Source organism: Micropterus dolomieu, linkage group LG23 (assembly GCF_021292245.1).
Source record: "Micropterus dolomieu isolate WLL.071019.BEF.003 ecotype Adirondacks linkage group LG23, ASM2129224v1, whole genome shotgun sequence".
In the NCBI taxonomy this organism is placed as follows: Eukaryota; Metazoa; Chordata; class Actinopteri; order Centrarchiformes; family Centrarchidae; genus Micropterus; species Micropterus dolomieu.
Genome location: NC_060172.1, coordinates 31,538,559 through 31,553,672, shown reverse-complemented (window position 1 = coordinate 31,553,672; position 15,114 = coordinate 31,538,559). Strand labels below are relative to the sequence as shown.

At 41.2% G+C, this 15,114-nt stretch overlaps 1 protein-coding gene, 1 long non-coding RNA gene and 1 pseudogene across 2 annotated transcripts in view; 2 read left to right on the top strand and 1 right to left on the bottom strand.

Moving 5' to 3' along the window:
• Positions 1-2,155: 2,155 nt before the first annotated feature.
• Positions 2,156-3,841, bottom strand: LOC123962656. Its single transcript, XR_006823031.1, has 3 exons — positions 3,699-3,841; positions 3,449-3,591; positions 2,156-3,098 (listed from the first exon to the last, which is right to left on the bottom strand). It is a non-coding gene; the product is annotated as an uncharacterized LOC123962656 (long non-coding RNA).
• A 4,068-nt stretch (positions 3,842-7,909) lies between these two features.
• Positions 7,910-15,114, top strand: part of LOC123963788 — a 63,192-nt gene continuing 55,987 nt past the window's right edge. Inside the window, 1 exon segment of the mRNA XM_046040833.1 lies at positions 7,910-8,011. Within this exon segment, the coding sequence (XP_045896789.1) occupies positions 7,910-8,011 (102 nt within the window).
• Positions 8,132-12,440, top strand: LOC123962652 (annotated as a pseudogene).

Here is a 15,114-nt window from a genome sequence, read left to right as displayed (position 1 = left end):
AAAGAAATATGACCACATTACTCCTATTTTAGCTTCATTACACTGGCTCCCAGTATGTTTTAGAATTGACTTTAAAATTCTATTGATCACTTTTAAAGCTCTTCATGGCCTCTCGCCTTGTTATATTTCTGAACTTTTAGTCCCATACGCACCAGCACGTACCTTGAGATCCTCGGGCAGAGGTCTGTTGTCTGTTCCAGAGTCTCGACTGAAAACTAAAGGGGACAGAGCGTTTGCTGTCAGGGCCCCGAGGCTCTGGAACAGCCTGCCTGAGGAAATCAGGTCGGCTGAGTCAGTGAACTCTTTTAAGTCCCTTCTTAAAACATACTTTTATAGGAGAGCCTTTCCCGATCTTATTTGACTTTATTTTATCCCTTTTATTTTATTGTATTTTACTAATTTTATATTAAATTTTCATGCTCTTATCTTTTTTGTTTTTGTATTATTCTTTACACTTGTTAAAGCACTTTGTAACTTGTTTTTGAAAAGTGCTCTACAAATAAATAAGGATAAGGAAGGAATCACATTATCACAAGGTGGCTATATTGAATGTATGTGCACTTAAAGAATATCCATGTAAAGAGAACCAACAAATGATATTGTTTTGCCTAAACTCTGTCTTATGTTTGAATTCTTGTGAAAACCATGTTGCCAACCAAAAGTTTAGAAGGTTCGTGTGTTTCTGGGAGTTGAGAAATTTCTTCCTGGAAACCCACTCAAGGGGGATATCACATTAATGACTTATTTTGTTGAACGTTAATAACACAGGAACCTAGGATACTAGGAGAAATTACGCAGTTAGAAATCCGCCATATTGCGTACGTGGCTGTAATTTTGGGGGGTTTATATTTGAGTTAACAAGGAGTGGCTGGTAGACTTGATTCCAGGGAGGGGGAAGGATGAGTCTCCGGGCAAAATTGGGTCAATAATCTCTCTAAGAATTAGGAATTAAATCATTGAATAATTAAATATTAATAGAATGTTAATGTTAAATGATTTCTAGAAGGATAATCTGAGTGAATTTGAGGGTTTTGAGTAATCTTTAGGATATTGGTAGGAGATTCCTTTGAGGAGGCTAAAGTGATCTCAAGTGCAATTCATTTTCTATTCTATTTATTATTTTCCTTAATTATAACTTTATGTAATCTATATTAACTATCGTTGTCATATTTTGTACCTTTTTCCTTATGTAAATAAATTATTGAAAAATCTAAAGATACAGACTTAATGATTTCTGTGTCTCTGGTCTATTATTGAGGGAAACCCAGCCAAGGAACAAAACCCCACAGTCGTCCGTGGAGAAGGGTGGCATCTCGTTGCTTATTAGCATTAGCTATAACTCCAGTCACTGCGGTACAGGCTAGTGCTATTGATAGGCCACACTCGCGTAGTCCTTAGATCATTAAAGTCTTTAAAGTATGGCAATTGCCTACTTTATCTGAATAAATGACAGTCCCAGTGATTTAAAAGTATCCAAGAGCCACTGCTCATAATTTCTAGCAGGAAAAAAAAAAATTTCAGCAAAAAAATGCAAGCAGAGGCAAGAGCAAGCAGCAAAGCGTCTGCACTGTAAGAAAGCAGGAAGGCCCCCCTCTCAGGTCACTAGAGGTTTGTCATGACCAAGAGGGATCTGATTCAGCCAGATCCTAACACCTGGACTGTCCTCACCTCTCATATGCTGGTTCAGGTAGTGGAGATCCAGGATGGGTCTGAAGCCCCCAGTTTTCTTGGGGACCAGGAAGTACGTGGAGTAAAGACCCTTTTGCATGTCATGCATCGGAACAACTCCTGAATCTTGGTGGCCAGGAAGTCCACCCACTCCTGAGAGGACAGGTTGGCTTCCTTGATGCCCTGGAAAAATGGTGGGATACAGCAAAATTGTTGCAATACACTCCATTGACTCCATTCCATGTGGAAATGAGTCAGGGTACATGCTGTCAGCTTAGGAGTTCTGTGGATGAAATGCTGAAAAGCTTGGCCCTCACCGCCGTCAAGTCTTCCATAAATGGAAGTTTGACCCAAGGGGGTAATCGAGCCGTGGTGACTCTGAACGCACCACAGCCTAAGTCTTGAAAAATCCAAGCAGACCATGGTCTCCTGAACACACCACGGCCGATCACCCTGTTGATGTCATGACCAGAGTGTTGTCGGTCATCTCAACACTACTGGGAAGGGGTTGGTGGGGAGGTTGTGTTCTGGTTTTGTGTTCCTGTTTTTCCCTATGTTTAGTCTTTCATGTGTGGGGTTTTGTAGTCTAGTTTATTCTTTTGTTCATTCGTTTAAGTGTACTTGTATCTGTCTATGTTCTTGCTTTGGTAGGTTTTGTCAGCAATGCACCCAAGTCACCTGTGTTCTGTTTTATTTTGTGATTTCATGCCTTGTGTATAATGTGAGCTTTACTGACTGTTTTAGTTTGTAGTTTTGTCTGCTTCATGTGTCACTGTCTCTCTTGGCTTCCTGTGTTGGCTGTCTGATTGCTTTAGTGGATTCACCTGTGTCACATTAGTTGCTCCCTCACCTGTTGTATTTAAGTGGTTTGCCCCTTCATTCTGTGCCAATTCATTGTTGTTTTCACGTGTTCATGCCTAGTGTTCTCCATACCTATGTACTTCAGCTTTTCTCGTGCCTTTGTGGATTTAGTTTCTGTTGGACACCTTGGATTATTCAACCATTGTGTTTTTGGACTGCTCACATCTCCTGTAAATGTCACTGTGCTCCAATAAACTTCACCAGTACCTGGTATGTTTCTGTATTTTGGGTCCAAACCTCTGTTCCAAGCCTTCAGCCAGGTGGCTGACGCAACAGTCACAAGCAGCACACAACATGTTATGAACACAGTGGCTTGGACATGAGTTGGAGGGGAGGGGCCCGTCTGCTCTCCCTCTGCAGCCAGTCATTTCAGCGGCAGCTTCTTTCCCCAGCCACAGGGGGGCTGGTGGGCCCCCCAATGTGGTGAACCTACTGTGGCCAGATACATCACATGCCCAGCAGTGGTGGCCACATCCTGGACCAGGTTATTAATCTGGCCGATGGCGGGTTTCAAGGAGCGGTGACTCCATCCATGGAAGTGAAAGGTAAGTGGGCGGCTCACTGTCCGTCTGAAGGAAAAACGATGCCAAGCAGTGAGGACACGACTTTTCATAGGGTACACACATAAGTTCACATTCATTTGTTAAGCTAGTTACAGTATGCAAATTTTCAGTGTGTGAGTACATGCGTGTGATAGGAGGAGGTAGCACCCATAGAGTCCAGTAGAGGGCTCCTCCTGTGTGAGATGGAACCTAGATTTTTACTTTGTCAGTTTTTTTAAAGAAACTAATTGCTATTTACTGTCAGCTTCATGTTGTTGTCCATACACTAACTTGATTTAGTTTTCATGAAGTGTTTTGTTAGGCGTGGCTGAAAGGACTCAAAGCAGAGGACTCTTAACTGAGGCAGAGTTATTTACAGTGTAAACAAAAGGTGAACCCGAGGTGTGGCAAGCGGGCAGACAGGTGAGAGGGCTCCGAGACAAGCTCTGGCTTGGTGGGCTGCGTCCTCCAGCAAACAATTTCAGGCAGGCAGGCAGCTTCTTCAAACAGGAAAAGAACTCTGGCAGGTAGAGACACACAATGGTTACTCACAGGCAAAAAGGGTGTTCAGATGACAAAACTCTATTCTCTGGGATCACAATACAAAATCAGCCACAACATAGTTACCACTGAAGGTTTACTGACGAACTGGCAAGGAGTGGGTGAAGAGCCGGTGTATTTCACTGAGGAGGTTGATTGCAGGATGAGCCGCAGGTGGTGAACAGCCAGGGGAGAGAGAGCCAGACACCCACAAACACACACACAGACAGGACATGACACACAAAATCTGACAGAGACAGGGAGTGGTAAAATAGGAAACAAGGGGACAGAGGAGGTGGCAAGGCCCAATCATGACATGTTTGCACCATGACATTTAGGGGAGCCCTATTTTTTATGGGTGAGAGGGCACTGTATGGTACATGAATGCATTGCCTACATGCAAAGATTTCAATTCACACTGTGAATATTTAGCCTGGAACAAAAAATAAACAGAAACATTGTTTAGTGTTGCAATCACTCTCCAATGAGAAACATTAAAAATACCTACGCACATTGGAAAGGCAATGGTTTGCATTGCTTTTTAAACAGACCAGACCTAGGTTTCATTCCATGAATATTATAAACATGCGCCCCCATGCTTGGATGGCCCCAGCAGGAATAGATAGCATTGTGTTTAGTAGGTAAATTGCATGATATGCCCTTTCCTGAGAACCACAGGCAATAAAAATGCAGAAAATTTCCTGTAACATCTACTTCTGGGTACAAAGAATGCCTGCCAGCATGTACAAATTACTGTCTGCTGCACTTCCTAACTGTAGAGTAGCTTTTCCCCCAAGCTATGGGACTTTTAAATTCTAATTCATATTCATCCTCAACACTACTCCATACTATTTATGTATATTTACAAGGTTTTCAGAATAGAATGTGAATGTGTTTCATTTGTGTATGTGAGAGGAGTAGTACGTGTATTTGAATTCTGAATAATGTCTCTATCGGCCCCTCATAGCCAAACATCAAGCAGGCAAAACTTTAAATGACATAGGAAGCCATCTAATAAATTAAAGCTGCAAGCAGTGTTGGGTAGGCCCTCGCACGTGTAGCGTTGCATATTCTGGAGCTCTGCTGGTGTGGCTGTGAATTTGCTACGAGCTTCGGACGCTGTGTGAAGGCAGTATACGTCACTTCCTGTTTCCCCTTTGTGGTGTTACACAGCACTTGGCGCTATGACTAAAAATTAATATTGGCGTGTAGATGTGTTTGGGGTGAGACAGTTATCAAGCATGTAAATTTTTTGTGCAGATGTGAGCATGTACACTGAAGTTACAACAACTTCCTGTGTCATGGCGAAGAGTTGATCTTTGGCGCCACGCCACGGACACGCCCATGTAGGTGTAGGTCAAACGTGCGGCGGGGGCTGCTTCGTTAAAGGTCACTTCCTGTTGCCAGCAGGTGGCGCTATGACTGTGAGTGGACTCTCATCCTAGATGTACAGTTTGGTGCAGATGTGAGCACGTACACTGAAATTACAATAACTTCCTGTTTCATGGCGAGTCATCGACGCCACGGACACGCCCATTGACGAAAATCCACAGATAGAACAACTTTTCATCGTCAATGCCTTTAGAGGGCACAGCACAAATCTGAAGTCGGTGGGACCAAATCTCTAGGAGTTCGTTAAAGTACGGAGTGTGTAAATCGCCAAAAATGACCATTAAATCCAAAATGGCCGACTTCCTGTTGGGTTTAGGTAATGTCTCCAAGAGGCTTTTTTGTGTGCGTCTAGACATGATACACATACCACAAAAATTTCGTACATCGAGCCATTTTGCCATGCCCATGCGTGAAACCCATAAAATGTTCGCCACTCCTGAATTTTCATTTGGTGAGTTTTCGAGTATGGTTAGGTCTCCAAAATTGAGCTAACTTTGCAGAAATCCTTACAATTTCAATAGGCTACCATGATATCCACAGAGAGAATACCAAGCTAGCTTCTTATAGCTAGCTTGCCGAAGAGCCTTTGTTGATGTCTGACATGGTATCGTAAGCATAACGCTGTTCTCGCGATAGAAATCCCAGCAGGAGTCTCCATCCTACATTGTGCCATTAAAAGCTTCACTGATAGCGCCATATTAAAAGTCAGTGTACCATAACAATGAGTTTGAGCTTGTTACTTTAAGAAAAAAATATAGAATAATGTTCCCGTCTTGTAAACTATTCTGAACTATCAATTTGGGACTCTGATTATTAATTAAATGACTAACTATAACCAAAATCACCATCAATAGTTAGTAGGTAGAAGGATTTGGGGTTTTACATAAAGGAGGCATAAAATATATTCACTGTTATGCAACATTAAAGAAACCAGCATGTATCTCCATAGGGCCCGACCTGACCTCCCTGAGGCGCTAGGCAAGATTCTGCTATGTGGCCCTCCTACCTGACTTGTGCGCCATGTAAACAATTTACCATTGCTGCACAGTCATGACTGACACCACAGTGCTCTCACCACAACCCTCTCTCTTTAAAGTAAGAACAATCCAGTGCTGGTTTGAATGGACCTCTGAGCATTAACTCAGTCCTCATGAGGTCTGTTAGGACTTCGGTTAATCTGCTGGGTCATTTGGTGTTTAATCTAATGCTAATGTCTAATGCTGTGTGTACATCTCTGGCTGTGCTTGTACTGGCTGATGATCCATGCTATGAGTTCCATCAGGCCCATTCAAACTCTTTCATCACTCCTGTCTGCACTAATTTGTGTTAATTTATCTGAGACACAAGTTGCACAATGAACAAAGTACTGCTCCTCCCAGTGTTCAGTGTTAAGAAACAGCGACCACAATGTGGTTTTGCACTAACAATAAAGTACAAATGTTACATAAATAAACACATAAATACAAATTCAAATATATTTAGATCTACATAACAATAGAAAATGACCTAGTTAGGAAACATGCACAACTTTTCTATCAATCGAAAAACAATCAGGTCCTTTGTATGCAGTAAAGTAGCCTTAAATATTTCACGGAATTCCTTAATGTTCTCATAAAATTAAGCTGTTGTTAAGTGGTTGGTGAGTAAAGTTGTACAGCATGATGATCAATCTGTGGCATCTACAAATACTCCATGTCGTGGGACACGACACAGCTTGTCTGTGTTTGCTCACAAGGCACTTGCCTCGTCTTATTAGTTGCAACAGTAGCCTGAGGGTTAGAAAAGGCTGTTTGTGAGTAAGGACCTTTTGAATTTACGACAGACAGCCTTAAAAACCTAAAGGCCCATTTATACTCCTGTGTAGGCCAGGCATTTATACACGTGTGCGTCGGTGTCCCCGTCATTCTACAATTACACCCCCAAACGCTAGTCGGCAGTAGCGCTACAGCGTCCATTGTGTTGACTTTTGCCGGCCGAGCAGGCTAACTTCCGGTTTAGCGCTCCGCTAACGTAAATAGGGGTAAAATTGTATACGTGCGGCTGGTTTAGCCTTTTCAAATGTTACCGACTGAATGGATCACATTCTGACAGCGAAACGAGTCATTTTGCTCGGGTTGCAATGGTCAGATATATTGATTCACTGTGTTACAGCCGCCGTTTTGGCAGCTAGTAAATGTTATTTTAAAGCGCTGGACACTTCCGGTCGGCTCGGAGGCATTGCGAGGCTACCCAGCCGACCAATCACAGAGCTTACGGTCTGCGTCGACTCGACGTCGTTACATTTTGGAAGAGAAGGTCCACGTCAGGCGACGGCATAGCCTCTGCGTAGCCCCGTAGCCTACGCCGTCGATTTGACGCAGAAGTATAAATTGCACTTAAGTAGTGATATCAAACTATCACTCAGAATATAACCTTAACCTAGTCATGTAGAAATCAGCATGTTTAAAATAAAATATTAAAACAAAACACAAACAAATATTCAGTGACAGCCAACTCCTCCTGTTTAATTGTTCAGATAATACTGTATGTATGAATATAAAGCAAAGCACCGATAAAGTAAATGACTGGCATTCTCACATTTGTTATGTTTCTTTTGTCAGATAAGATTATTGGTATTTTAGTTTTCTCTTAACTTATTTTATTACTTATCCAGTTAATGCCTCAAAGATCAATATTTGATCTTAAAATCTGTTGTTTCTGAATGTACATGCCATGTGTCATATCATTATAACAGTCTTGTTATGGGGATTTTTTTCAGCTTGGTGGCTGATCCATAAATGGATAGATTGAGTCACTGAGTCAAGAAGGTAGTTGCTCAATATGCCCACTCCCCAACACAGCCGTTCCTCAGCCTATATAACAACTGACTCTAGCATAGAAACACAAATCACACTCACCGAGGAAACATGAGGTCTTGCAGTCTGTGCATCGTGCTAAGTATATAACAACTGACTCTAGCATAGAAACACAAATCACAAGTTGCTGTGCAAGATGAACGTTTTGCAGAGGTAAGTGTTTGCTTTGTCTTCTCACGGATTGAAGATGTATTCAAGATGTGCTTTTTGGAAACTTTCATTATTCCACAAACCCTAAACACCATTACTGACATCAAGGGATTAAATTCTCATCTTATTTTGCAGAACTACCTGAAGAAATTCTTCAACCTAACAGAGGAGACAGGTCCAACTGTCAGACGGGGGATCAGCCCAGTGAGCAATAAGCTTAGAGAGATGCAGCGATTCTTTGGTCTCCAGATCACCGGGACGCTGGATGCTAAAACCTTAGAGATGATGAAGAAGCCCCGCTGTGGCGTTCCAGATGTCAACATGGCCAGTTTCTCCACTTTTGGAGAAAACCTCAAGTGGACTAAGAACAGCCTTACCTACAGGTGAATGATCTGAAGAGAGAAAGTGTGTGAAACAGTAATTGTAGGAAGTCTATCAAATAATGTTCTTGACTATTTTTCTGTCCTACAGGATAGAGAACTACACACCTGACATGCCAGTGTCAGAGGTCGATGACTCCATAGAGAAGGCACTGCAGGTTTGGGCCAAAGTCACTCCTCTGAGATTCACAAGAATCAACAGTGGCACCGCTGACATCCCTTGCCATCCATGCCTTCGCCCCAGGGCCTGGAATTGGAGGAGATGCTCATTTTGATGAAGATGAGAGGTTCACTTTCCGCTCAAACAATGGTGAGTTTGTTATTTATGCTCTGTGCGGGACAGTGGTGGAAAGTAACCGCGTACATTTACTCCAGTGCCCTTGATGTAGTAGTTTTCCTCCGCTACATTTGTTGTAGTTGTGGCTAGAGTTGTAGCTAGTAGTTACTTCTCAGATTTGGATTTTATATTGACAATATGTTACGCTTACAATTTTTAAACATTTTATTGAATTGAATTGATTTCAAACCTTTCTGGCTTTAAATTTGTTGCTGGGGCTTCCTGTCATGTTTCAGATGTGTATGAGTTGTTGACAGTTTAACCAAAGAAACATTTCCCCCCTTAAACTTCTGAAGATAAGATAACTGTTTAAATTATCTAGAACTATATTTCAGAAAAAAGATCAGAGAAGCGTCCAGAATATTTACATAATGCAGGACTTGTGCATGTACTGGAGTTTTTCTTAACTGTTGTTTTGGTAATTTTGTGTCCTTCTTCCACCACTGCTATATGAGAATATTTTAAAGACAAACTCCATTGTGTGTATTTTGACATGAAAAACTGGTCTTCACCCAGAACAACTGTTTCTGTTTCTGCTGTAGGCTACATCCTCTTTGTGGTGGCTGCCCATGAGTTTGGCCACTCCCTGGGCTTGTCTCACTCTCATGATCCTGGTGCTCTCATGTACCCAACGTACTCATACAGAAACCCTGACTCCTTTGTTCTGCCCCGGGATGACGTCAAGGGCATCCAGTCTCTCTATGGTCAGTACTAACTGGCTGGATTGGCAATGCTTGTTTGAAACAAATAGCTAATAACATGACCAGAATCCTCTAAAAAAAGAACTCCTGCACAATCTTGGATAATGTCACACAACTTTGTTGCAATGAGATGCTGACTTTATTTAACCTCCAGGTCCAAACCCAGACAAGGACCCTGTTAAGCCTGGACCTAAGCCTCCAACCACCCCTGATGCCTGTGATCCAACCATGGTCTTGGACGCTGTCGCCACCCTGCGAGGAGAGATGATCTTCTTCAAAGACAGGTATCAGACATACTGTACGGTAGAATGCTCATACATCTTAATAATCCAAGAATGAAGTATGTTAGGATGTTTTCTCAACAAACATGCCTGGCTTATGAACAAAATGCTTTTGTGTGTTTTTAGCTTGTTCTGGCGTAGCTACCCCCAGAGCAGGACATCTCAACAAAGTCTCATCACAAACTTCTGGCCCAGTGTCCCCGTCAACATCGACGCTGCTTATGAAAGCCGACAATCAGACAGAATCTTTTTCTTTAAAGGTGTTCTCCTTATCTTCCCAAGGCACCAATCTGACACCATTTCAAAGTTTAACTAAGTCGGTTTTTTCCTGCCTGCAGGTCATAGAGTGTGGGCTTTCAATGGCTATGATCCTGTACCTAGCTATCCTAAAACACTAACCAGTTTTAGACTGCCAAGAAATATAAAGAAAATCTATGCAGCGCTCTATGATGAGGAATCTGGAAAGACTCTGTTCTTTGTAGGCAACAAGTACTACAGGTGTGTTCAAAGTATACATTTCTGATTTCAGTATGAGCTGTTCTTTACCTTTCCCCTTCTTTAATGTATCTAATTACTGTCTGTTTCTTCAGTTATGATGAGGCCAAAAGGACTATGGACCAGGGATTCCCCAAGCGTGTGGATCAGACCTTCCCTGGCCTGACCATCAAGGTGACTGCAGGACAGAGGTGAGTAAAGCTGATCTGAGTTTTCTAAGTCAAGACTATTGACATGAGATATTCAGTTTTCTGAGAAAGAGTTACATCAATAGAGACAGGGCTTCGGCATTGGAGGTCAATTCATTTTAGGCCTTCTGTGTCATATCCCACCACAGGGGTCGGGGTTATCAGTCTTTAATCCTGCTTGCCACAGCCACATGTATGTGTAGAAAAAAAGTCAGTAATCATGGTCAGATCAGTGTGATCAGGATACTTGCCAACCTCCAGACATGATAGCCTTAATGTTGACCAAACCTGACCATGTATTGGGGAGTCTTCCCCCCAGAATCTATGTGTCAAAACTAGAGACTGTACTTATAACATATTTAGAGTGGGGTCCTCCCCCAGCAAATATTTTAGCATTAAACACTGAATTTCCTGCATTCCTGCATCAACTTATGGTGGAAATGTTTTTATATAGGCCATATCAACAGAAACACAAAACTCAGCAGGTGACTATTTAAAATATAAAATACACCAGAATATAATTCAGTGAGTGTATAGCTTCCAAGCATTCTGTATTTCTATTTCTCTCACGATATATAATACCTTCCTCTTTGTTACTTTGTTTGGGGAAATTCCTCTTTAAATGTGGCACTTTTTCACCTCAAGGATAAATTAAAATTTTAATTCAGTTAGAAACCCCTGGACTGAATGTTCAAAACTTTTCGCATCTGTCCCCACGTCTGTGTAATCTGACACCTCGAGAAAGATTTTTATGAGAATAACGTCATCATTTAATCACAAATTACAATATTTTTCAGACTCTCCCTGCCCTACAATCTGCTGTTCGTTCCTTGCTCTGCTGATATGATAGAATCCCAGCCAGACAAACACAGAACCCATTTGGGACTGTATAGATGAGACCTGTGCAAAACAAAACTAACTGAAAGCACTTCACCACAAATCCTCACATTAATTTCAGCAGCTCTGTGCAGCTAACATTCCCAACAGAGGAAGGCTGTGCTTCAGATTATACATTTTTATATTGCCAAACTCTACCAGCTACATTATCCAATCACAAACTGTCTGCCACTCACTGCGCCAGACTGGGTTCGCTTGATTCTTGTCACAGCGTCTTCCGGTGTTGTATCAGCTGGGTAGAGTGTAAGCATGCTGAGTCAATGCTATCAGTTATAGGCTACATTAGTTTTTCCACTGCATGAGAAAATTGATGTATAGCGTGAGGGCGTGTAAAAAGTGTCAATTGCGTGAGTTTCATGTTCAATGTGTGAGAGTTGGCAGCTCTCATGACCACTTAACATGAAGCTGCAGCATGAGACCCTTGGCTTAGCATAAAACAGATTGGAAACAGCTAGCAGTTATCCTGACTCTATCCAAAGTTAACAAATTTGGCGCAACTGTAAAGATCACTAATTATCACGTTACGTTTCATATGTTTAATCAGTGCAGTGTAAAAACGAGCACTGGACTCTTTCTTGGCTGGGTGCAATAACTTCTTGGAGCCTCAGCTGGCTGCTTGGAAATTACTGCAGGTAGTGTGTAATATAATTAATATGTATAATTACTGAGATACTGTAAGTGTTAGTAGGCAGATATTGTTACCATTTGGCAGAGCCAAGCTAACTTTTTGCCTTCAAAGTCCAGTGTGTAACATTTAGGACATTGACAGAAATGCAACATAATATCCATAACTGTTTTCAGTGGTGTATGCAATTCACATTTTGGTATTTTTAAGCCTGGGCCATATTTTGGGGTTGAAATGACTAGTACAAAAACGTTATGGAGTCCATGCAGTAGTTAATACATAGCTAAGCTGTCTGCCTCCTGGCTCTAGCTTCATATTAAACAGACAGATTTGAGGGGGTATTGATATTCTCATCTCACCTGGCAAGACAGCGAATAAGTGTATTTCCCAAAATTCTGAACTATTCTTTAGCTATCCTTTAGCTAGAACATAAACTTACATTGAGTCTCTGTTCTGCAGGTTTTGCTTACATCTACAGTGGACCCTACATGTTTAAGTACAGCCTGAGGATGAGGAGGTTGTACCGTGTGCTGAGGAACAGCTACTTCTTGCGCTGCTCTAACTTCTAGTCGACAGTGTTGAAATAGTACATTTCAAATATTTCTATTATTCTAAATATTATATTTTCTACATTTAATATATATTTAGATGTGTTCAACTACAGTATTCTAAGAATAAAATGTGAAATAATTTTTATACTGTATATTGTCTAAATGTCTGTATTATATAGCTTACTGTGCAACATTGATGCTGTGTATGAGACTTTTCAGTCATCCTGGAAATTGGATATTTAGTAAAAAATTTAATCTGAGTGGCTTCATGAGATTCGAGATTATGCCTCTTATCAAAAGTATCAAAAAACGTCATACACGCATGTTCACTGAATTTGAACATGAGCTAGCATACAACAATGAAAGTAAATAGGCCTATAATGGAAAAGTCCAAAAAGCACCCCTGTAGCCTACAAAAAAAACTACTGATTACAGTGTTCAGTCACCGGTGTCCAAAAAGCAACCAGCACAAAAATAAACATATCCATATTTCAATCGTTTCTACTAGATACGTTTTCTATAGTCTATAAAGAAAATACAGTTGCAGAGATTCAGTAGCTCACAGAAACTGTTGCCATGGTGCATGTTTGCCTGTTTGTTCACATGGGGAGCGCAGTGAAACCCTGCGGATCCAATAGAGTTGGCAGGAGGAGGGTCGCTCCCTGTCTGAAAAGGCTAAAACATGTGGCCTGCTGCGTGGAAGCTCTCACCGGCAGAGAGACACATGGAGAGATAACGTGGACACCGTGAATGCGCCGATTGTCCTCCTTGCTAGATTATAAAAACGCTTGCCATGTTATCGCTGCCGCTGGTCAGGTTGACAATTAACGGCAGGCTATAATGGACCTCAAGCCACCTGGAAATGTCCCAACTGTCCCGACGGCCAATCCACTAGTGCTTTCCGTATGAACTGTATACAACGTGTTCCCTGTCGACAAAACACATAGAAGAGTGAAAGCACAACCATTTAGCGAAATTGCTCCAAATCCTAAACAAACAACTATGAAGTAGACTATATACATTTTTAAAATGCACTCCAAAGCCAGCAAAATTCTAAGGCAACCATTCAAAGGTTGATATATAGTTTGCTAAATAGTTGGCTACAGCGGGGCAAATGTCAATTTTAAATTTATTTCCAGCCTAATTTGGAGCACATTCTTCTTAATGTTTTGTTTTGTATGTGTTTTAGGGGACACTGTAGTACATGGAGGAAGTCCTTTATGCTTTAAATAACATACATGCACGCACAGCGGTGACCTAATACTTATAACATCCATGCATCCAACAGTTTAATTTCAAATATTTTATTAGAAACTGAATTGCTGTGAAAATTGCTTGCAAAGATAAAATTTAATTAGGTGACATTGCTGCAACTTGTGTAACAGAAGAAAAATACAAAAAGGAAGAGATGCCACAGACTGAAACGACAGTATGTCAGCAGCCAGCCCTGGTTTGTAACCAGTTCAAACTTCATTTTGTGCTCGCATGGCTCCCTCTATTGATTTCTTTGCTTACTACATCCACTGATGCGTCATCTCCCACATCAGTATTAGTGTATTAAAATATGTTCATTGAAAAGGCTGTAGAAGTATGCAAGTCACTTTTTATAAGCAACACAGTCAAAGCTGATAATCAGACTGTGGTTGCACCGTTCTCTGCTTTTTATACTTCATGACCAAAACACTGAAATGGACTGTGTCAGCAAATACCCAGCTGCATTCCAACTCTACATATGAGCAGAGCCTGATAGGAAGAATAATATACCTGGAGTTATTCCTTCTTCTCTGCAGTAGAAATAAAGAAATCCTGGGAGGTGCGCTGGCTGTTTAAACTGTGATGATAGTTGTGAGACTGTGGAGCTGTGCTCACCACTTCAGCCGGCCAAGAAGAGCAGTCTCAAGCCCAGGTAAACATGAGGTGTTTGCAAAGTCGTAATATTGCACAATTGTTGATGTTAATTAATATACATTTTACATATTAAGGACAGAAGAGCAATACATTTTTCTCTGTCATTCTGTAAGATCTATACTCTTTCAGCCTTGTTAAAAATTGAAAAGAGTTCCACCCTTTTTAAAAAAGGAAAAAAAGTTCACTAACCATTTTCAGAAATATTCGTTTCCTACTAAAGCCTCTATAGTCATTTAAAGTTGTTTTTACAGCACGAAAAATATACCATGGTCTTCTCTGAAAAGCAAAACACCTGTATAGTTTGAAACTGCCTGTTGAGTGCCTCTAAACATGAGAAACAAAGTCTGGAAGTATGCCTGCCTGTGTTGTACATTATACCAGACACTTTGGCTCAGCTTGATGCACAGAACTGAACATCAATAAATCATTAATGTGGTTTGGTTTGTTGTATTTTAGTAGAAATATTTCCGATGATGAACATTCTGAACCAGCCAACAAGCATTAGAGATAATTACAGATTTTCAGCAAAGAAAATGCCCGGTGGCATTTTCATTAAATATGGTATACAGAAAATACAGCTTTAGGCCAAATTCCTGTGTCAAGTTTTTGTCAGCTTTTACAGACTGGAAACATCACAAACTGGCCTGGGATGTGCACGGCCCAGGACCGGAGGGTTCTGCAGCGGTTGATTAAAACTACTCAGAAGATCATTGGTACCCATCTCCTGAGCATCAGTGATATCG